This window comes from Halichoerus grypus, chromosome 4 (assembly GCF_964656455.1).
Source record: "Halichoerus grypus chromosome 4, mHalGry1.hap1.1, whole genome shotgun sequence".
NCBI classification, from domain to species: Eukaryota; Metazoa; Chordata; class Mammalia; order Carnivora; family Phocidae; genus Halichoerus; species Halichoerus grypus.
In genome coordinates this window covers 158,611,758-158,635,881 of record NC_135715.1, presented here as the reverse complement: position 1 = coordinate 158,635,881, position 24,124 = coordinate 158,611,758, and the positions used below count along the sequence as shown (strand labels likewise).

The window sequence follows — 24,124 nt, the reverse complement described above, 5'->3', positions numbered from 1 at the left end:
TTAGTTATTGCCTTGGTGGTACCACTGAAGGTAATGCAACCCTTCTGAACTTCCATTTCCTCTTGGAAAGAGTTGAAAATAGATATCTAGGCGGTGAAAGTCTGATGGAGAATTGGACATGCACTTCTGGTACATCTGGTGGTGCTTTAAAAAAATGAGAGACTGAAGGGAATGAGACTGTTGTCATGTTTCTGTTACTTTTAAAGTAGGGGAGATCTGAACCTACTTCTAGGTGAAAGGAAGGGAGGCACCAAAGGGCAAGGATGGAAGAGATGAATGGGGAGGAGGCAGCGGGGAGGTCTTGGAAGGTGAGGGAGAGACAACTGATGTGCAGTCCTCCTTTTTGATTTAAAATAATGAGGGCCTTTTAGAGGCACATGACCCAATTAAAGATTGAAAGATAATGAAGTAATTAAAAAAAAAAACGAAAAAACTTGAGTCATAAGTTGACTATGTCTTTTTTAAAAGAAGCATTAAAAATGTCTAAATAATTGCTGTAAACAGCTAATTGTTGAGATTAATTATATCCGGGCTCTGTACTAAGGGCTTTACATTTAATCTGCACAATATTCCAATGAGGTCAATACTTTTACTGTTCCATTTTTTAGAGAGAGGATTGAGGTATGGAGAAATTAAGTCACTTTCTGGGGTTACATGGTAGGTGGAGGAGCCAGGGTGTGAACAGAGGCAATTTCACTTGGAAGCCTGCGTTCTTAGTCACTATGTTATAGTGCTTCCCAGTTTGATTTCCTCAATTAACATTTGACTTCTAGCCCAAGTAATATTTTTGTCTGTTTTGTGTTGGGGAAGGAAGACTGTATCTAAGGGATGCATTTCCAAAGAGGGTTCATGCATTAGACAAAGACCATGTTTGGAGGAAAGGCTTTTAAAAAAGAGTTATGTCATGTCCCTGCCTGGCTGGAGGAGAGCAGTCTTCTAGACATAGCTGTCCTAGCAGATGTTGCACCTGCAGACCCTGGTAGATAGAAGAGCAAAGAAAGTGACTTCCAGGACCATGCAGGTTATTCAATATGGTGTAAAAAAGCAAAAGCACATGCCACTTCCCATTGCCTGAAAATAGCATGTGTCAGCAGCTCTCTTCCAAGATGTAGAAACCAACCTGTAGCAGCTGCTCTCTGTGGAGGTATTAAGTGTTGTGAAGACACCTGTGTGTGTCTCATTCCAGCCCAGACAAGTCTCCTTCCAGCTCATCAAGGTGGGGAGAGAATTTACCTAAATGGAGATTACTGTTTTCCAGTAGAGTGATTTGTCTGTCATTTCCTGCAGAGATCCCTCCCCCAATACCCTTTTTTGTATTGAGATACAATTTATGTACAGTAAAATGTATGCATATTAAGTGTTGCATTTGATGAATTTGACAATTTTTATGCCCATGCAACCAGCAGCCAAAACAAGAAAATCCCTTTACATTTCCTTCCAGTCACTTGCCCCTGCTGTCCAGAGGTACCCACTTTCTGACTTCAGTCCCCATAGATTAGTCCTGTAGTCTTGCCTGTTCTTGTATTTTATATAAATTAAATCCTGCAGAGATCCTCTGTTGTGTCTGACTGCAGTGTGGTCTATTCCTACAGCGGAACACTACTCAGCAATAAAAAGGAAAGAGCAGTGACCCACAGACACACAGCAGCTTGGGGGAACCTCCTCGAGCATGTGCTTGGCAGTTGGCAGGAGTTGTGGGCTTCGTGTTACCTTTGTATTCTTCGTCACCAAAATGACCCACACAGTCGGCTTCTTCTACTTGTCTGTCATAGGGTGCAGGGTGCAATTGCTGACTTCACTTTTCCCTCCTTCCAATCTCTTATAATGAAATATACCATGTTTTTAGAATATGGCCGATTTATACTCAACGGGCTATCATGATAATGATTTTTTTAAAGGAATTTAAAATTATGTAGTGATTTTTTTTTAAAAAGGAAATATGTTAGACACATTATATGTTATCTTTTTTAGTAATTTTCAAAGATCAGAAGGAGTCAAAGAAGCAAGACAGCAGACCCAGCCTCTCTCCGGGTGGCTGTCCAGTGGGCCCTGGATGTTCACTTCACGGCTACTTTATGCTGCGTTGCTGTGCACTTTTCATTGTCATGAGAGAGAATGTTAGCAAAACTATCCCCACAAGAAAACAGCTTTTCTTGGCAAGTGAAATGTGACTTAAGGAGCCAGAACTGGAGACATACGGTACTATGAATGAGAGCTGTGTTACTTTATTGGATCTGAGTCCAGGCACTATTTATACTGCGGCATATTCAGCACCAGATTGTTAAATCTTAATACTGAAACAGTGCATCATTTTAATATTTTTGTTCTGTTTATTCCCTGTTTTCAAGCATTATGTCAAGCATTGCGCATTCATTTATTTCATCTTGGACAGGACGTGCCCTGACCGGAAAGTTCATTTCCTATTATTGGAATTTTACTCGATAGCTATAAAGCATTATTTTGTGAAGCTTTTAGAAGTTCACTTGGGTATACAGGTGTTCTCTGTCTTTGACGATAAAAAATATTTTGAAAGAACAGTGCAGTTGGACTCACCTGTATTGTCCAAAAAAGATTCTGTTCCTTTTCTTTCACTAAAACAGCTGTTTCTTATGTGTGACAATTTCTGACATCTTGGGGACCATTGGGTTTTTCATTGCATACAAATAAAATTTTTGTTACACTGCGTTTTCGAATGGGTTTTTCTTTATTTTTCTTCATCGTTACATGTGCCCTTATGCACCAGATAAAGTGGGTCCATCTTGTGAATAAGTTAGCATTTTCATCACGTTTTGCTGAAGCTGTCCCACGAATCTTCTTGTCACAAGGGTATTCCTAAAGTCACTGCTCTATGTAGCCCAAGTTTGACCAGGATTTTTATTCTCTCTCCATTGTCATGCATGTTTACCATATGCAGCAGGAAACCCACAGGGAAATGGGTACCATTGTCACTCTAAAAAGAGCAGAGGAATAAAATAAAAAAAAAAAAAGGAAGTTGAAGGCATCTCTGCTGTTTCTGATCTGTGGTCAGTCATTGTGCTATTGGAAAATAACCCCTCTGCCTGGTGAAACACGAATCTGGAAGTGAACTCAAACTGCTTCATCAGCTCCAAATGCTGTTTGCACTGGGGATCACACCACAGTCAGGATGTGACTGTGTGTGTGCTGAGCCCACACACAGGAATTTTCTTGTACAATTCAAAACCAAATCTTATATTTACTTAAGGCTTGCTTTTTTTTCTTTTTTTTTTTTTTGTTCTATGAAATCAGCAGTCCGGTATATTTAGCATCAGTCTTAAGTTAGAATGTGAAACAAGACTTTGGGGGAAGGAAGTATCCGTATGGTTTTCTAAGTAATTTAAGAAACAGGAAAACATAAAAGAACTGATTGTCCGTGATTAAACTTCATCCTTTCATTCCCATCTTCCTGAATAGTTAACTCAACTGTCAGCCAGAAAGAAATAGGTTATTGCACCGGGTTGTAAAATATCTCTGAATGGGCCTTGAATGTTGACTATGGAATGACCTTCTGAACACTGAACAAACAATGAGAAGGCTTAATAAATAGCAGAAATGTGTTTACTGTGTTTTTCTTCTCTTTGCAGGAATAATCAAGCTGGGGAGGTGGAACCCTCTGCCCCTCAGCTACGTGACAGATGCACCCGACGCCACGGTGGCCGACATGCTCCAGGATGTCTATCATGTCGTGACGTTGAAAATCCAATTACAAAGGTGGGTGTCTCTGAACATCTGCCCTTCCTTACTCGAGGAGCTGCTCCATCGGTCAGAGTCGCTGCTGACATTAGAACGTCCTGTCTTTGTTAATTTCTAGACATGGATGAAATGAAAAAAAAAATTAAAAAGGGAGAGAGAGGAGGGAAGGAGGGACACTTCACCAGGCATCTTTATAGTCCACATTCCAACTGTTTTATGTTTTGTTTTCAGAAGCAGTGAAGTGGTAACCGAGGGGAAGCTTGATAAATCATTAAAAATCTGTGGCCCTTAAAGGGGAACTTTCCACAGCCCCTAATTTAATGGGTTCTCTGTTTAAATGCTTAGCATATACTATTTGAAGAATAAGCACTTCTGCTGTTTTCAGGTTTGTGTTTTGAGGGCTGAGTTCTGTCCCCGAGTAGCAGGCTTATCAGGAAGGTGCTGGCACTGGGTATCTTTTTCTTCCCTTCCTGGTGGCCACCTTAAAGAAGCACACTCAGTGGCCTGCAGAGGTTCTGGAAATGATTTTTTTCAGGTACAGCATCCAGAACAAGTTATGCCTCTAGAGCATCTAGTTCTCTGCAGCGTCTTGTATTGGAAAGTGCCTATAAGTCATAGGATTTAAGAAATGTTGTCCTTTAGTGTAAGGGTTTTGAATTTGCTCATTTTAGAGTATTTGTTCTTTAGTAGGACCCCAACATCCCCATCCTTGTCCAGGAAGGCTTTAGTGTCCTCTCTTATTTTTGGTTAGGAAAACAACATCTCTGAATTGTTCTAGGAGAGTGAGGAGTGGACCTTCACGCTTTGAATTTGATGGACTGTTTGTCTACATTTAACCTTAGGGATGTCCAATAATTAAACTTGTATTGTGGAAGTTTACAATCATATTGCCATGCCATTTTCATCAACAAACTGGAAAAACCACATTTTAAAATATTAGCAATTCTTCATATCTGAAGTGACTATTTTTCTTAGGCAAGTATGAAAACAAAGAAGCCGAATTGGGCTCGGTCCAAGTCCTGGGGAAGCAGTTTTTCTCCCTTACCCTCATTCAGGGCCCACATTAGACCCTGAGCTTTAACAGTTTTCCCCCTGCTGGCAGAGGACCCGGGAGTGACTGTCACGCTCTGGACCCTCTGCAGCCAGGGCCCTCCGTTAAGGTTTGTGTGTTGTTCATTCTTGCTCTGTTTCCCAGTTGTTCGAAGTTGGAAGACTTGCCTGCGGAGCAGTGGAACCATGCCACAGTCCGCAATGCCTTAAAGGAACTGCTCAAAGAGATGAACCAGAGCACATTAGCCAAAGAATGCCCTCTCTCCCAGGTCAGTATATCCAGGTGGGGTTTTGGGGAACCTAGAAAGGCACTGGTGGACTATGTAATAGGAGGGGCCTACACTTTAGGTGGAAAAAATATGGAGGTTTGGTGCTCTTTGTTTTGGAGTAGAAGTTATCACTTACCGAGAGCTTTGATGTAATGGGCAGGTATTAAAACGTTTCACATTTGCAATCTTTAACTCATGTTAATAACATAATATTTCTCATGTATATCACAGGAGGTAGGTTCCAGTGTCTCCATTTTATAGATCAAGAAATCAAGACTCAGAAGCACTTTACCTTCCTAAGCTTGCTCAGTAGGCTCAGTGGCAAGTTGAGATCCTAATCCAGATCTGGCCTGCAAAGTCTCAGGCTCCAGACCATTCCTTTACTTAGTCAGTGGAATGAGTCAACCATGTCAGACCCATCTTAATTATTTTTTATTTATTTATTGAGCATTTCCCTTGGCTAGCAAAGAGAGATGATCTTTACATCATACACATTTGTATAAATTTTGCAGTGTATTTGCCATGTGAAAATGCATCATGAGAAAAAGTGATACTCCATTTTTAGTGAACTGATGAGAAACTAAAGCCACAAAAATAAGAGGTAGACAGGATCAAAGGAAGGAACAGAGTAGGAAAGGGCTGCCTTTTCCATTTGTGCTCATGGGCGAAGGACCCACTTTTTCTAATGATGAGGTAATATTTTGGTGGCTAGGGTCAGTGGCTTAGGACTGCTATGACATGAACTCAAGTTGACATTGTTTAAAACTATGAATGGAAATCCATTTCCTGTGTGAGTTGCTACACTTGATTTAAGACAATGGACTAATTACATGTCTGTCAAGTTCAAGGGAAGGTGACAAGAACCATAGAAACTTGATGTGCCCTGAGCTGTGTTCTAGGATAATAGAGTCTTTGGGGGAAGCAGGAAGCCTGGTGGTTAAGAGCATGCATTCTGGAATCAGTTAGATCTGGATTCATGTCCTGGCTTACAGGCCTCTATGACCTCACTTCTATGAGCCTGTTTCTTTGTCAGTAAAACCAGGATAGTAATAGTTCTAAGTCATATAATGAGGAGTGAATGAGATAAATCACATAAATTCTTGGCCTGGTGCCTGGCATACAATGATGCTCCATTAATAGTATCAGCTATTAATATTGAGACATGATATTGTTGGTGTGAACTGAATATTTTTTATGTGTGTCATGGAGCATGTTTTGGACTTTAAGTCCCGTGAGGTAAAGCATGCTATTGATATTTTTGCTTCCAAATACTCAAGAAGGCATGCACCTGAGTAGTAGGTAGCTAGATAGAAAGGAACACTGGTATCTCTCGACCATCGGTTGTGTTCCTGCTCTTGAGCTTACCGCTTTCACACAGGCCATTTCAGTACCCACGTGTAGGTGAGTATGTAGGTGCCAACACTTGTTGCTAGGATTTTGATTTCTTCCAATGCGATTGCTTATGAAGTCATAAAAATAAGAATTTCAAGTTAATTCTGATCATATACAGAGATTGATAAAGAACAGTTTAGGGAAAAAAATTCAATCATTTGCCCTGAATTTCACAGTCACGATTAATTGTCTCTTGAATTTACATGGAAATCAAAATGGGCTTCACTTGGAAGTGGACAAGGTCCTAACTGAATATCACCAATTCAGAATTGTATCCAGGGCTATTACAGCCAATGGAAATTTGGTCACAACTGATCTATCGTGATGATCAAGTTTAGTTATAACTGTAAAATGTGACTAGAGAGACGGCATGAGTGGAAAGAACCCAGATCAGGAGCTGAGCACCCTGGCTGCCATCTCCCTTCTTTTTTGCTAGATGTGTGATGCTGGGCAAGCCCATCTACTTCTGGAGCCTTATTGATTTCCTCTGGAAACTGGGCATGACTGTATCTATACATATTTCATATAATTTGCAGGGTTGTCTTGAGGTTTGAATGGGATCACCTTTACCCCTACTATAAAAACCTCTTTCTCCCCGCATTTTGTATTCTCATTACTTGCCCCCCCAACCTAAAAAAGTTTCTTCTCCGTCACTCTCAAGTTTGATCCTGTGGATTCTACTGCCTTCGTATCTGAAATCTTCCTCCTTCCTGCCCTTGCCCTGTTTAGACCTAACTGCCTCGTTACTGTAACCTTTCTCCTGTCTCTTGCTTTCCCAGCACCAAGACCTTGCCATTTCCTCCTCTCCCAGCCTCCAGTGACGGCTCCTGCCCAGCCTGAAGGAGGTGCAGACTGTGTAACATGGCCCGTAAGAATTGATAAGATGATACCGTCGAGCCTGGTTTCTCACCAGAGCCGCCTTTTTCCTTTTACCTGCATCCTCTTTGTGCTCCAAACACATGGAGTTAATTATTTTGGAACATTTGCCATTGCTCAAATGTCACCAAAATATCCCTGAGGGTGAGAGCAACCTAACTAGTACCCTTAGCATTGCAAGTCTCAATGCAACTTCTTGTGTTATTTTAAAAAATCATGCAAAATTTATATTCTACTCCATATACCTGGTTTTCGATATTTTTAAAATGCCATAAAAATCACTTTACCTGTGAAATTCGCCTTCTGTCCACGTGAGATTGGCCTTCCAGGGAGACACACTATGTTAATCTCTGGCTTTGGTAGCCCCGCATACAATGCTGGTGACTCTTGCTTGCTTTTGCATATGCGATTTCTCCCGGCTAGCATGCAGTGCTGTCCTCTGTTTGATGAAGTCATCTTGCACATTCCAGCTGGAAAGTCACTGCTGGGGGAGTACCCTGACCTCCTAGTTGAAGCAGTTGCTTCTTCTGCCCCGGGTAGCCTCTCTCACACACCCCTGTCGTAGTGCGTATCCCAGCCTGTTGTCAGTGCCACCTGCCAGTTCTCCTCACTTGATGGGCTGCCCATGTCTTGTTCATCTTCACTTCCTCAGCATTCAGCACCATATATGTCTTGCAAGAAGTTGGTGTTCTGATGGAGGAGTTCTCTGCTTAGCCCTATTTAACTTTTGGGTAGATAACTCTTGGCGGGCGGGGGCTGCCCTGTGTATTGCAGGATATGTAGCAGCATCCCTGGCCTCTACCCACTAGATGCCAGTAGCATGCCACCATCTCCCCTCCCCCCAGTTGTGACAACCAGAATGTCTCCACACATTGCCAAATGTCCTAGGAGGGGAGTAAATCACTCTTGATTGAGAACCACTGCTGTGTTTAATAAATTAAGTATAAAAATGTTTTAGAAAGTGCTATAAACTGTAAAGTTTTATTATTTTTATGGTGTTCTTGGCAGCCCTAAAATGTTTTGAACTAGAAATAGTGAATACAGTAATTTGGTGGTCGATGCCCAGTGCATTTTCAATCAAATGGGGCTCAGTTCTGTTACTTAAATTTGGGGGAGATTTGATTTAGGCTTCTGGTATGCTGTGTGATTATGGAAAATCTTACTGGGATAGTCCTCAGTGAGCATGGACATGTCATATGGACCCCAGCATTAATCCTACAGCTATTAACCTTAAGCATTCTAGATTATTCACTTCAGTTGCATAGCTGGATTGCATTTCAGTGTGGGGATAAGCCCACCTATTTTGTTTGTGGTTGTCATAGAACAGGTGCATGCATTTTTTTTAAGGTTCAACCTTCATAATGTGAAAAAGAATGCATTTTTGGTCTGAGAAGGTGAAACAGTACTTCAACACTGTATTCCACCAACATTACTGGAGTCCCAATTAGGAGTCAGGCACTTTGCCATGGGCTGGGGAAGCCATGGGGAAGATGAGAGAGGAGGACAGCTTTCAACCTAGGAAGGAGAGTACTACTTACTTCAAAGGGGAAAGTAGCTTATTGGGCTATGTAAGATAAGACTCCGTTCAGGAGTAAAAAAACTGACTGTTTTGAAATAATTCTTCCTTATTATCTCCAAACGAAACCGTACTAGGTATTTCCTCACTCAAGTGTGGCGATTGCATAAAGGGAGATGATTGAATGGCCTGTATATATTTTCTCCAACATCCCAGTATTCTACAGTTCAAAAGAGCAGCCTAATTTAAAGGCAGAAGAAAAGAAAAGTGAAAAAGTCCATAAAAGGGCAACAATTGCAGGCTGAGGCATATATATTTAAAGGGAGAGAAGTCATGATTTTGCTATTCTCTGTCTGGCCAGGTACTTGGAAAGTATAGGTTGTATTTGTGTGTCTATGTATTTAGTTTTGATTTCACCTTTCCGAATGTGTTTCAGTGCTGATGGCCTCTTCCCTTTCCTCTGATGTCCCCCTCACATTTCATGTGAGCTTGTTTTTGTTTGAGTCACCCCTTCCAACCTCTCCGTCCAGCCATATAGTCTGTGCCAAGCACCCTAAGATACCATACCTTAGGCATGGGTCTCCTATTAAATAGTCATCTCTAACTAACTGTTCCAATTTGGAAACATTATGAACACGTCTTTCTGTGGCTTACTTATTTTTACTCAAGGAAGAGTTAAAGACAAAATCCCAGGTCCTCTGGGTTTTGATCCCTTAAAATAAGTAGAGCTAACAGTACCTTCCTTGTCCACCTCGTTGGGTATTATGATGATCAAATGGAAAGACTAAAGAGACAGTCTTGTTAACTTAAACTTGCAATGAACGAACAACTAATTTGCAAAGGCATGCACCTTCCAGTGTTCCCCTGCAACCCCAGTAACAGAACATGTTTTCTGTGACTCTAGATAGGTTTTTTTTAAATTTATTTTTGTGGTAAAAATACATAACATGAAGTTTATCGTTCTAACCATGTTTAAGTTTATAATTCGGTGGCATTAACTACATTCACAGTGTTATGCAACCATCACCTCTATCTATTTCCAAAAACTCTTCATCACCCCAAACAGAAAGTCTACAGCCATTACATAAAAACTCCCCATTCCCCTCTCCCCACCCCCAGCCTCAGGTAGCCTCTCTTCTATTCTCTGTATGAATTTACTTGTTCTAACTGCCTCAAAAGTAGAATTGTAGAATATTTGTCTTTTTATCTGGCTTATTTCATTTAGCATATAGATATATTTTTTTTAAGATTTTATTTATTTATTTGAGAGACAGAGAGTGAGCGAGTGAGAGAGAGAGCATAGGAGAGAGAGCATAGAAGCTAGAAGAGAGGCAGAGGGAAAGGGAGAAGCAGGCTCTCCCTGAGCGGAGAGCCGATATGGGGCTCGATCCCAGGACCCTGGAATCATAACCTGAGCTGAAGGCAGCCGCTTAACTGACTGAGCCACCCGGGTGCCCCTATAGATATGTTTTTAAAGCAGCTCTGTCCCATGCCCTTAGTGGAGGTTTTATTGCCAAATATTTGAGGAACAAAATGACTGGCAGAAGTTACTGAACCGTGAAAACGTTACTGGATTTCCAGTATGATGGTGATGTGTTTGTACAGTCTTTTTAAGACATAGACTGTAGGATAATTATTTCTGTCATCCTGAGCAAGTCTTGCTCATTTGGGGATCCTTAAAAGACCTACTTGAATGTACAATATGCTAAAATAATTGGGCAGTGAACTCAAGTAGCCAGTTGGGTTGGTAGAAGAAACAAATTGACTCTGTGCTCATCTACAGACAAGAGGCTGATCAACTGTGTGGACCCGTGTTGTCTTAACTAGTTGCCAGCTGTCTGTTGCATTTTGTCTTAAATTCACGTATGTAGTCGGGATGCCTCCTGTCTTATGTTAACCAGTTGCCAACTGTCCCTTCCAGTTATTTTCACGTGAGTTTGTTTTCGTTCGAGGCCCAACCTCATGATTCTTGTTGAAGGAGGTGTACAGATGACAGCTTGAAAGGAATCCCTAACTGGGTGATTGCCATGAACAGTTGAAATGATTGTGTGGAGGGGAGAGAGCGGACACTCACTGACTCCGCATCTTGTGTGTCAGGCCTTGTACACAGATGATCTCTCTGCATCCTTACAGCCTCTGAGGCAGGTAGCAACATCCCACTTCCCCAGATGAGGGTGCCACCAGCAGCCCCTTAAGGGAGGAGCTCTCAGATGTAGTCCTGTCAGACTCCAAAGCCCAGGGCAAGTGTTTTCTCCAACTAGAATGGCAAAGTTTTCAATTCTTTTTTCCTTTTCTTAAAAGATTTATTTATTTATTTATTTGACACACACAGAGAGAGAGAGAGAGAAAGAGAGAGCACACAAGCAGGCAGAGTAGCAGGGGGAGGCAGAGGGAGAAGTGGGCTTCCTGCCGAACAGGGAGCCCGATGGCAGGCTCGATCCCAGGACCCTGGGATCATGACCCAAGCCGAAGGCAGTTGCTTAACCAACTGAGCCACCCAGGCGCCCCGCAAAGTTTTCAATTCTGATAGTATAGCTGAGAAATGGGGATAGAAAGGGAGAGCAGAAGGTTGCCAACTAGCATTAACTGAATTTTTCATGACAAAGTATTTCTCCAGATCAGGTTTTTTCCTTTACTATACTCGATGGACGTATCATTATAATCTCATGTTTAATATGTCATTTAGCATACCTCAAGGCAGAATAAGAAGGCTGAAAATGAGCAAAAAATGCATATATCATTCATTGCCTGCATCATGCTCTCTCCCCCATAGCCATGGAAAGGGAAGCTACGAGATGCCAGCTTCTCTCTCCACTCAATGCTCTTCTTGCTAAGACAGGGCATTCCTGCTGACAGAACGTGTAACCATTCACTTTGGTTTTAAAATGTTCTTTTTTATAGCAAGTGTATTATGTTATCTGCAGCTTAGCTACTCAGCATAACACTGCTGCTATTCAAACAAATAAGTCTCACTAAGCCAAGGAGAATGTGGTAAAGGATATCCAATTATTTTATCTTTCTTTTCTTGGGGAGGAAGAAGGGGTGCTCAGGTCTTTGTCTTTTCAAGTGTATTGTACAAATCATCTTAACCTGTGTTTAACCTGATTCTAAACTCCTTAATTAACTCCTATAAGGGGCCCAAGGTCACAACTTGATGTTTTGCTTTTGTCACACCTTGTGTCTTCTTTGTCTGAAGAATTGGTTGCAATATTCGCTGTTGAGTTTGTACCAGCTGATGGAGGTGGTGGTGAATATTTACTTTCTTTCATTAATTAGTTTCCCTTCTTAAGAGACCCATGAAATAATGTGGCCTGGTACTAGGGTCATTTTATGGTGCTTTCTACTGCTATTTGACTTTGGACGAGATGCTTCTTCATTCTGAGCTTCTTGGCCCTCAGTTTGAAAAATGGAGCCATATCACAGGTGACATCTATTCTTTGAGCTAGTGAAAAACAAACAAGTGAGTTTAAAATTTGTCTCAGGATCCTAAAAGAAAATTTATTTTTAGATAAGGCTATCTATTTAACTATAGTAACTATTAAAACAATACATTTTAGGGCACCTGGGTGGCTCAGACGGTTAAGCGTCTGCCTTTGGCTCAGGTCATGATCCCAGGGTCCTGGGATGGAGTCTTGCATCTGGCTCCTTGCTCAGCGGGGAGTCTGCTTCTCCCTTTCCCTCTGCCTCTTCCCCGGCTTGTTCTCTCTGTCTGTCTCTCTCTCTCAAATGAATAAATAAAATCTTTTAAAAAAAATGCAGTTTATTGTTTAAACAATATATATTTAAAACAGTATAATATTCTCTTGCAATTTGGCTTGGTGCAAATTTAAATCAGCTAGTAAATTTTGAAGTAACTGATTCTGGTATATTTTAAATCCTCAAATACATTATAATTCTTTTAATATTATTATCATTATTATTTTAAATAACTTTCAAATATAACTGGCAAACTAGGTGTCAGAGTGACTGCAAATGAGGAAATCTGGATTTTATTCCTCATTTAAAATCTTTATATTTAAGATTTAATGATTAATTACAAATGAGTCTGAAATTTTCCAAAAGTTTCTGTAGTTGGGAAGATATTTTAAACCTTTCTATTTATTTTAACACATAATACTTTTCATAGCATAGCTTTGTCTGCAGTTACTATTGTTGTGATGTTTATGGCTGTGACTAAGTACCTGAAGGGTCTGTCTGATTGCCCAGTGCATGCATGCCTTCCCCTTTCCTTGTCACAGCCCACCACCATGCCATTAAGCTTGCTTCATAAATGCAAAGTCGTTTTCATATGAGCCTCAGTAAAACGTAATCCCTTCAAGTGTTAAAAATAACAGCATGCATCTCTTTTGGGTTATTGGTATCAGCTTTGTTTTATACAACATGGATGTTAGGAGTTGGTTGCATTCTGGATTGAAAAAGTCCACTCAAATCTTTGTTCATTTGTAAAAAAGATGTGGAGATCTTAAAAGTCCAATAGCGTGGTTGCTCTAGAATTACTGGAAAACATAAAAGAGCAATATAAAGTACAAAACTATATACATACTTTAAAAAAGCAGTAAATGGAAATTAGGTTTTTTTTGGCAGAGTGGTTGGTGGGAGAGATTTTAATCATTACTCATCCTATTTTTGCAGCAACTGTATCTCATCAGGTCTAAGATGCTGTTGATTGTAAGATGCATCCCAATTGCAGTGACATTAAAGTATTTTAAACATGTGGCTGTAGAATGGATGAAATGTGGTAAATGCAGATTCTCTGTGCCCCAGGACCTCTGGGAAACTTTATACCATGTAGAGCAAAAGTCAATATGTGCTGGGTCTGTATTAGCTCCTTTTAATTTTGTTTATAGTGAAGTAAGTTTTGATTTTTTAAAAACAAATTGACACTAACATTTAGATGACCTTGTGTATCTGTCCAGAGTGTTCTAGTGAGGCCTGGTGGTTCAAACTTGGGCTATGAGAATATAAGTCTAATTTAGGGTTAGAGAATACTCATGTTTGAAACTGGAATAATAAGACATAACATGATCTTTCATCTGAAATATGCCCCTGATGTACCTCTTCTGTTTTTCAAGCTCTCTGAAGATGAATTATGAAAATTCATATCAGTAGAACTAGTTTGAGTGTCAACTATATGTAAAGACCTGCAGGTAATTAATATGAATAAAATGTGCCACAAACTCAAAGAGACCTTTGAGTGACTAAAGAGTCTCATTATCTAGGAAATTTTCTTTATCTGCTACCTAATTCCTTTGCTCAACTCATAGTTTAAATCTATCCCCCCCCACCCCCATCATGGTCAGTAGTGATAGAAACTCATTTATAATAATCTGTGGAAGAGAACAAATCTGATTGAGTCTCTGCGTAGCCAACTTCTTTTTTAAATGAGTTGTGTGAACCTGATTCTAGTATAGGATCTGGTGATGGAGACCATGGAAGCCCAGATATTAACTACCTTGCCCCATAGATTGACACTGGCTTTGTGCAGGGTCAGTGAAGACACGTCTGGAGCAAGGACAAAATAAGTAAGGCTAGAGAATGTGGGAAAGGTGGATTATCTGGGGCCACAATGATATGGGTTGGTGGCCTGGTCTTATGGGCGAGGAAGAGTTGCCAGACAGCTCCAGGTAGTAATTGAGACACTTCGCATTTTAGTCTGCCTCCCAGACCAACTTTGCAGTAGGAGGCTTACCTTGGTTTCCTGTCATGGCTATCTATCCTGTGCCTTTCCAGAGGGTAACATGCATACAGACAACATACAGAGATGACAAGTACATTTGCAGTTATTCGTATACACCAGCATAGCTGGTGCATCTATTATTAGGCCACTTTCATGTTAAAATTTTCATTATTATGACATTTCAGTTTGGCATTTTAAAATTTCATCTCTGTCCCTTTTCATCTGTTATATTTGAGTGACTCAGATGTCCCACATCAGAAGTGTGTTAGACATGGGGGTGGGGGGGATGAAACAGACACAGTCACTGTCCTCAAGGGTTTCACAGATTAAGGCAAAGAGAAAAACTCAGCCCAGAGAGGGAACTAGCCCCGCTAGCCAAGAGACTTCTTTACTTCTTTGTTAGTAACACACAAAGCAGAACCCTGCCTCAGGAAGATTAGGATTCCACTGATCCTCTAAGGCAGTAGGTAAGGTTCTGGAAGTTCTGTGATACACTCAGGTGATACTGGCTCTTTGTGTTCCCAGGGCTGTGTTCAGATCCTCAGATTAAAAAGGTTCTTCTTACTATTTCCCCTCAGAGAACAGAATTGTCATTTAGAGATCAGTAACTGGGGTAGGTTAGCCATCTGCTCTGGAGAAAGGGCCAAAGAGGTTTCTGTGAACTGAATTAGGATTCCCCTCCCCCACCAGCACTGCAGAGTGATTTTTGAAAAAGAGGGACTCTATGGGCTCAGTGAGGGAACTGTTTTAAATGGGAGTCTATGCAGTACTGTTTGCTGGTGTTTGAACCTCTTGGTAAATAACTTGCTGTTGCCTTGATTTATTATCTTTTTTATCTTGATTACTTTGGAAAATACCATTAGAAGTTTTGAGATTTTGCACAGCTGCTCCATCCATATCTGGAGATACCTTTTTGAAGAAAGGTGAGATTTCAAGGCAAGATATAAAACCGTACAGAAGTTATTTGGATCTCTCGAGTTTATGTCCCTTTGTTCTTAGACAGAATTTGCTGAAGTAAAGATCTCTGTATAAATCTGTGACTGTATTATCATAGTCAATTCAGGTATGTAAGTTAACATCTGTTACAAATGTTGGTCCAAACATGCCATATTTACTGAAAACATACCTGTAGGAAATTTCATTCAAGGTGTGCAATTATAATTTAATTTTTTAGTGGTAAGTCAGGTTATGCTCTTCTCTTTCCTTTTCATCCCATTTACAAACAAATCAGCCAAAGCGTAGAGCTAAAGAGGAAGAAGGGATGAAGAGCAAGAAGGAATCATGTACTTAAGCACTCAGAAAGTTTTAGCTTGGATTCATTTTTGGTTGAAACACAGTACAAGTGTTATGTTTAGTTTCCCCTGCTCTAAAATAGCACTGTTAATTTTTTCATTTGGTGAATTTTCACATAAGTGCTAATCACACGTTTCTATAAATTATATTAATTTAACTTATTTCCCTAAATGTTGTTCTGCAGTGTGTAGCACGGATGTTCTCAGATTCTTGGCTGTGTAAGCTTGTTGCAGTTGGAAGCAGAACAGAAACATCTGAAAAGCATTATTTGAATTACCGATGCTGGAGCATCTGATCTCACCTTTTACTCTGGTTCCTAAATCACAACTGTTCTTTCCCTTTGTATCTAATCTGTATGTCCTGCCTCCTCCATCTTTGACATTACCCCAAGGTTGGTTTTTTTGGAGAAAACACTATCATCATACAAGTAGAAGTTAAAGAAAGAGTAAATTTAGGTAATCATATTTGATGTTTGATAGTTTAGTTTGTAGGAGGATGACTACTTCAGATTTAGAAGACAACGGAGATCGGTGTGGGTGATACTTCTTATCCCTAAAAAGGAGTACTCGTTTATGAAAAATGTAACTATTATTATTTTTTTTTTCTTTTCAGAGTATGATTTCATCCATTGTAAATAGCACATATTATGCCAACGTGTCAGCAACCAAGTGCCAGGAGTTTGGGAGATGGTATAAGAAGTACAAGAAGATTAAAGGTAAACTGACGTTTTTGTTTTTAAAGCCTATTTTTAGTGTCTTAGGGCAATTAATTTTTGGTTCTTTGGAGTTTATGCTAATTTTAGGTATACATTTTTATAGAATTATATACAATTTTTACAAAGGTAAGATTCTTAATATTTCCATCAGGAGATCCTAATTAGCTCCCTTAAAACTAAGATGGTATTAGAACTAAAGTAAAATTCGTAGCATAATATATGAAGTTTATCGTCTTCACAAGAGATGCATGTGAAGGCCAAGATTTTTAGAAATACTTGAAATGGTTTATTTCAGATAGGCATGTCTATTTAAAAAGCTCAATCAATGAATCACTGGAAATTTAAAAGCAGTCATTGTAGGTTAAATCAGCACTTATAGTTCAAGTACCAATTAACAAATGAGAATGACTGCTTGCTGTGGTATCAGGAAATCTTTGGTTAAAAATGGAGTTTTGATGTGTTTATTTGGTGACAGTTCCAGAGCAGTGGTTAAATCAAAGGGTCTCTGCTGCAGTAAAGCAGACTTGTGTTCAAATCTGTTCTCCCTTTGCCAGTGTGTGTTTGAGCAAATTTAACTTCACCAAGATTCAGTCTCCTCATCTGAAAATTGAAACAATAAAAGTATCTAAATCACTCACTAGCTGTGAGGACTAAATAGGTTAATACTGGCATAAAGAAACCTCTTAATAAATAATAGCTGTAATGCCATAATGCTATAATAATAATTAATTGTAGTAGTGGTAATAGTAGTAATATAGTAAATGTGGAATTGTATCTGGTCCTGAAAATACAGTCTCTTGTATGATAAATGGCATGCTATTTAGACCATCCAGCCCTTTAAATATGTCAGTGATATTTTTCCTTTACAAATAATGTCAGTGTTGGAAACATTCTGGTGTCCTCACCCAATTCAAATGCTATTCAAATTCAGATCCTACCAGCCCCTGAGGGGATTTGGGGAATTTTTGGGTAACATAATAGGTTGATGTTCGAAGGTCCTTCCACTCTATATTTTTGCATGGTTATGACATCATCCATCATACCTTATTATAGGTATTCATAGCCTTGCTAACAGTTCACTGCCCCCATCTGAGGTTCAAATGACAATTTATGGTGGGTAGGTAAAAGTAAAAGATGAATTTATTTGTTTTACTACCTGCTGGTTTCCTCCAGAGAGACAGTATCGAAGTAATGCCTGTTGGTTGTTTGGTATTTGGGAGTTGTTTACCTGGTTACCTTTTGAGGAAACGAACTTTACATGCATTGGCAGCACAGTTCTGATTACAAAAGATTGAGAGCATTTTATTCTAAATATCCAATTTATAAGGAAAGTCAAGATGTTGAACTACCCAGGAGAATTAAAGTGCAGTGAAAATTGAATTAAGATCCATTTCTCTTCAGAGTATTCTAAAATTCTTAGAAGCATTTAGATTCCAGTTTGGGCACTTGCTTTACAATATTATTAATATTAACTCTTATACAGGATAAGATGAATAACTCCTTCTCATTATAAGACATGATTGTGTAGTTCAGAAGGGTTTCTTTTCTCTAAGTGTTGTCTCCAAGTTTTTCTTTTAAAATAAAATTGTTGAAGTGTTTGAACATATCCTCTTTGGCTAAAAATCAAAAGAATCATGCAGCTTCAAGGTCATTTGTTAGATCCCATTTACTTGCTGTTAGAAGAGAAAAGGAAGAGAGAGTCCTCTTTTAATAGGCTGGAGTATAATTCCAGATTCAGAAACTCTCCACTCTAGTGTTTTTAGAATTGCCACTACAGAATCTGTGTATGTGTGTGTGTATGTGTATGTGTGTGTGTGTGTCTGCTCACACACGCATGCACACACACACACAGGAACACTTGTATCTTCTACTTTTTTCTTTCTTAGAGATTCAATTCTTTAAGCTATTTTTTTTTTTCAAGATAGTAAATGCACAGTTAAATCTTAAGTGTCATAAAAGCAGACTGAGACCTTGATTTCGATCAGGAGGTCAAGGATCCACGCCTGAAGAGGCTGCCAGACACTGTGTACACATGCTATTCAAAGAGATGGAGCTAGTCATTGCTGTTGAAAAGTGTGTGTGTGCATGTGTGTGTGTGTCAGTAGGAGGAGAAAAGGGAAGGTTAAGGTATGTGTGAAGTAAACACAAGCTGCCGTAAAACAGTTCAAGTGGTGTTGATTCATCAACCAAGGGAGTGGGAGGAAAAACAAAGAATTCGTGGCAGGTATAATGGTGTACAGAAAATAAACACCCGGAGAAGTATATTTTATTAACTTTCGACCCTCAGAGAAAAGGAAGTGTCAGACCTATCCAGGCACATTTCATCTGAAAGAGGCTTTGTGCTATGAATAGATAGCACTGTGGGAGTTCCTATCTAGTAGAATCCACTTCTCATGGGAAAGAAATTATTTTGTTTGTAAAATTTCTGTTTGTGTCCATCCATTTCCAAAATAAGAAAGAGAAGTAATGAGTTTCAAATCTGGAAATGAGTAGTAGCAGAAGCAGAATTCTACCTTAGGGCTCTTCCTGAGAACCTGGAAGCCAGAGTTCCGTGTCCTTCCTTGCCCCCCTACCCACCCCATTTCAACCCCCAAATTACCAATTTACATGTATCCTGCTGATACAATGTATAGAAGAAAATCTCATGCGAACTTACTAATGTCCCAAACTAAATGCAGCTACATTGTTAAATATGTTTCCTATTATCTGCTAATGTCTGTTTTAATAAAACAGTGGGAACTAAATGGTTGCTTCTTAATCAAAACCATGATTTCCTAACATAAGCTATGTGATTCTGTTACAAATTGCCACATATAGATCTCCTAGGTCAAAACTTTTTTCTCTTCTCATAGAAATAAATAAACAGTAAAATAATTATATACTCTGAAAGATCAAAGTAAATATGACTAAAACCTGGCAAAAATAAAGTCTACTGGGAGGATTAAAAAAAAGGATCAGATTGCAAATTCTATAGTTAATGCTTAAATAAATATGAGAAAAATGAACAATCAATAATTTGATATCATTAAAAACAGATGTAAAAAGTATATACAAATGGAATTGTCTGAATTTTGAAGTAAACATTTTAATGTGCATTTTTTGAATTTGTTGTTATTATAGCTAAACTATTTACACTTATTCTTTAAAATGTCCTAAGTTAGTTTGGCTTAGCATGTTAACTTTATTTTCCCTGGTGATCACAGCAAAGTACATTCTGTTTACCTTTTTTCTTTAATTTCAAAGACAATCATGGTTGACACAGACATATTTGAGTTAACATTAGTGTTAATTCAGGATGGATGGGGAGAGAGAGTTGGCATACTCTGCTTTTAACATCCAGAACTATGAACCTGCTTCCCAGGAATTTTTGATACTGAATAAAATGAAGTGGGCAGATAGGGTAGTAGTTGGTTTAGACAGCATTTTTTATTACTGTTCATCTCGTACTGTAATTGCTTCTGGCCTAGATTTTACAGCGTAGAGCTCGTAAGCTCCCAAGTATAAGAAAAAAAAAAAGTACCTATTGTGTAAAAGCAGGGGATAAAAAGACCAATATTAACAGTTGTTTAATGTGTAGGAGTTTTAATGTTGGACACAAGGATAATCCACAGGGACCTGGAAACGTTCATGCTGCTACAAAATTATTTTTAAGAATTCTTGGGATTATGTGGAATTTACCCCATCAATTTTTCTTTCATAAGTTCTGCACATTTTAATGAAACACTTATTTTTTTAACCTCTTTTCTATTAACTGTGTAGATGTAAACTTGCCTCATCATTTTTATGAAACTAAGTGGCAATTATATATGCAGTACCATCAGAAATTATACTTTATGGCAATCTACTTCTGCAGGGCATCTTCTAAGAATAAAAAAGTGCCTTAACAAAGAAGGACTCATATATTTTAAATGCTTCCTAATTAAAAATTAGTAAGTTAAAATAATGTTATATCTAAAGTGTTTTTCATCTGACACCAAAAGCGAAATGAAGTGTCATCTTTGGTCAGGTCAATCTCAGCTATTTAATATGTCACAAGAATTAAGGGGTCATTGCAAGTTCACACAAATACTAGTGGATATTGTAAAATTATTTGTGTCATAAAATAATACCACTAGAATGAATGGACCTAACCAAACCCCATATTTTGGCCAGAAAGCAAAATTACCCTCATCACTTTTCTTTTCTCAATCATTGCTCAAGAACCCCCTGACTGTTAGTTGTCTTAATTTTATTTATTTGAACTTATTTTGCAAAATATTAAAAAGCTGGAAGAAATGAGGATTTTAAAAAACCAGTGTTACTTTTCCAAGCCTGGTTTATTCTAGTAATCAGTATTTTATCTGACCCTGTCTGATCTAGTCTTGCAAGATCAAACGTCCAGGCCAGCAAGCAGACAGTAAACAAAGCCCATGAAGGGTTTCAGTAAACACAAAGATTAGATGTTGAATGAAAATTAAACTCCTTGAACTAGTCCTCTGTACTAAAGTGGTTAAGTGGGTTGTGATTAAAAGAAATAAGTAATTATGATCATTATAGCTGAAATGATATAATGTTACCACATTTAAAGCACCTCTTGTACCCAAAAATGATTGTGTCATTTACAGAGCAGTGCCTCAGAGTTGAATAGAGAAATCAGTGTCCCCTGACCTGGTTCCATGAGGCAGCCCCTGCTTAGCCATGGTGGTATCGGTGGTCAGGACAATGCCTTTAATCAACTGCCGGTACTTCTCCCTCTGCTGTTGTTTAGCTCTGATGAGGTAAAAGCAACTTACTTTTGTCTACCTAATTTTTCTGAGTCGTGAGAGAAATTTTCTTCCAGCTTTGGATCTAAATGAAGGTGTTCGGCAAGGAAGTTTGTCCCTCTGCCTGTATTGTATCTTGCTTAAAGTAATGCCAACATCAGATCCTTGGCTTTTATATAAACCCTTGAACTTATATAAATTTCATATAAGTGTTTATGGAAATAAACACTTCCACAACCAGCCGCTTTCCATCTTACTGGTTTTCCAACATTTGGAAGAGCCTTGTGCTTTTTTACTGTTAGAGTTGCTGATGTGCATTCATCAGTCACTTTAGCCTGTTTGGTCCTCCGACTGGAAGCTTGTTGGTAGTGTCAGCGAGTAGAAGAATGGTTTGTGGGAAATGTCACGGACCCTAAGCTCAGGTATGGGCCAGTTCCTTGCTTGGATCTTAAGAAGCTCATTCTGGCTTCTTTGGCCTGAACTTTGTTTATTTGTAAATGGGCATAAATGTTAAAATGTAAAACAATCATTTGTCAACAATATGGATTGTAGATTAAAAGAAACAAACTTGCTATCTGCTTATATTTATACTATTTATGATGCCATTTTAAACAGATGTTTAAAAAGGATGGAAAGGGAAAAATGTTTTTTTCCTCACTTATCTATCCATCCATTCATCTATCTTACATACTTACTATTTGAAAGAAGTTTAAGACACAGTTCTTGGTTTCAAAAAGCCGACATCTTGTAAAGTTAGTTTGAGTGTCAACTTTATGTACCTGGAAGGATTCTAAGTGGGAAATATTACATAGTCCCTCCTTGCAAGATAATTACAGTCACAGTTACAGAACTCATTTTAATTAAATAAATGTTTAGTCAGTGCTTCTACTACAGGCCATTTTCAGTGCTAAAAGCAGGGAGAAACATCCAGAAACGCGTAAGATGTGGTTCCTGCCTCTAGTTGGGTTACTGTCAGCCTAGCAGGGGAGGCAGCCCTCCATCTGGAGAAAATATAGCTTGTGTTATGGTAGCACAGAGAATGGTCCATAAGTTTTACCTGATAAGTGTTAGGTTGGAGTGGAGGGTAATTTGAAAAGCAGCCCATGAGTTATGCCTTAAGGACAGTAGAGTTTTGCAAGGAGAGAAAGAGAAGGAAGAACACTTCAGGCAATTGCCAAGTTCATTGGTATAGATGCAGAGGTGCAAAAGAGCATGAATGTTTAGAAAATATGGGTGGTTGTCCACTATGTCTAGAATGACAGTACATTTATCACAACACTATCATGTGATGCCCAGAATGCCTAACATTTTAATTGGTGAAAAGGAAAAGATGGAGCATGGTTACCTGTGGGGTTGATGATAGCATCAAACATTGGTAAATGAGCTAAGATTTTTGGGGGGATCTGCTGTGGGTAACATTTGTGTTACAATGATGAAAGGTAAGATTGGTTCCTTACCCTGGGGAACTCTGGGAGTTTGGTTGAGGCATATGGAGAATCAGTAAAAATTTTTCAGCAAGGGAGTGATATGATGAAAGTGGTGGTTTAAAAAAGAAATTTCTTTAGAAGTCCGCTAAAACTGTGTGTGGGGGTGAGTGTGTATGGCAGGAGAGGAGGCAGGTGGGGGGTTAAGGGCAGTATGTGCACCTGGGAGGAAGTAGGCAAAATAGAATCTATTGCCGCCATGTATACAAGTAAAGATAGGAAAGCGAGGCCTTGGCTTTTGGTGGCAGCAGTGAGAAAGAGAGAAGTGACCAATGCCATATGTGTGTGGGAGAGAGAAAAAGAAATCAAAGTAGGATTCAAGGTTTTGAGCTTAAGTGACTATGGTTTTGACAGAAATAGGACAATATAAATTGATCCGTTGCTTATACTTCATTGAGAGTTGGTGAACTAAGTAGAGATATCCACTGGGCTGTTCAAAATGTGGAATCAGCTGACCAATGGGACAGGACTAGAGAATAAATTTTGGAGCCAATGTTTTTGACATGATAGTTAAAATCCACCAAAAGAGCATTCTCTAAAAAAGAGAATGAGAACAGGAGGGGATTAGAAGCTTTGAGGGGAAAGGAGCCATGGGTTAAGAAGATATGATTAGGAAGAAAGTGAGGTTTCATGGAAGCCAAGGCAAGATGGGTTACTAGTGGAGAAATGCTATCAAGGGTGCCAGGAGGAGGAGAAGGAGAAGAGGTATTTGGAGGTTCTTAGCTTTGGCAAAAAGGGGAGCCATAATGACATTGGAGGGAGCTGTTTCTTCATAGTGTGACAACAAAGGGAACATATATGCATCTGAGAAGGGAAGGTGGCATGGAAATGAGGATAGCCGATACTGGCTTAGTCAGGAAAGGATATAAAAGCAGCTACCTAGAGCATTAGGATTAAGTTTAACACACACTCCCCACCCTGTCCCCAGTACTCAGGAGAAAGAGGATGGAGCCAGTGGAGGCAAAGGCTCTGGAGAGGAGGAAGGGTGATAAGCAGGAGTTGACAAACGAGGAAAGGATGGGATCTGAGGCACAGATGATGCTTTGCCTTTGAAGGAAAGAGAAATAGCCATGTCTTCTTTAGAACCCAAAGGAAAGGAAAGAAGATGGACAAGGAGACAGGTTTTGGAGATGGAGGGAGATGTAAAGAATGAGGCATCTCATACCCTGGGGCGCTGTTGTGATTATCTAGCAGTACAAGAGAGAATGGCTAGGATGGGGATTGGTGAGGAGAATACCTGAAACAGATTCTGGGCCAACCATTTTTGGGCAACAGTGGGAGAATAGGGAGCTGAAGGAGGTGACATAGTCAGGGGTTTATAGTGAGTGGTTCAGGTCTCTTCAAGTCTTAGCTTTTTCTTACAGTGTGCTTTAGAGTTCTCAAAGTCTCAGATTTCCAT

The 24,124-nt window shown here is 39.3% G+C and overlaps 1 protein-coding gene across 9 annotated transcripts in view; it reads left to right on the top strand.

The window, feature by feature from the left end:
• SATB2 (SATB homeobox 2) overlaps positions 1–24,124 on the top strand; it is a 193,328-nt gene that overhangs the window by 79,687 nt on the left and 89,517 nt on the right. For all 9 annotated transcript variants that reach the window (XM_036076657.2, XM_036076658.2, XM_036076654.2 and 6 more), the window contains 3 exons: positions 3,603–3,729; positions 4,907–5,030; positions 16,397–16,499. In XM_036076657.2, the coding sequence (XP_035932550.1) occupies positions 3,603–3,729; positions 4,907–5,030; positions 16,397–16,499 (354 nt within the window). The remainder of the gene's footprint in view (positions 1–3,602; positions 3,730–4,906; positions 5,031–16,396; positions 16,500–24,124) is intronic.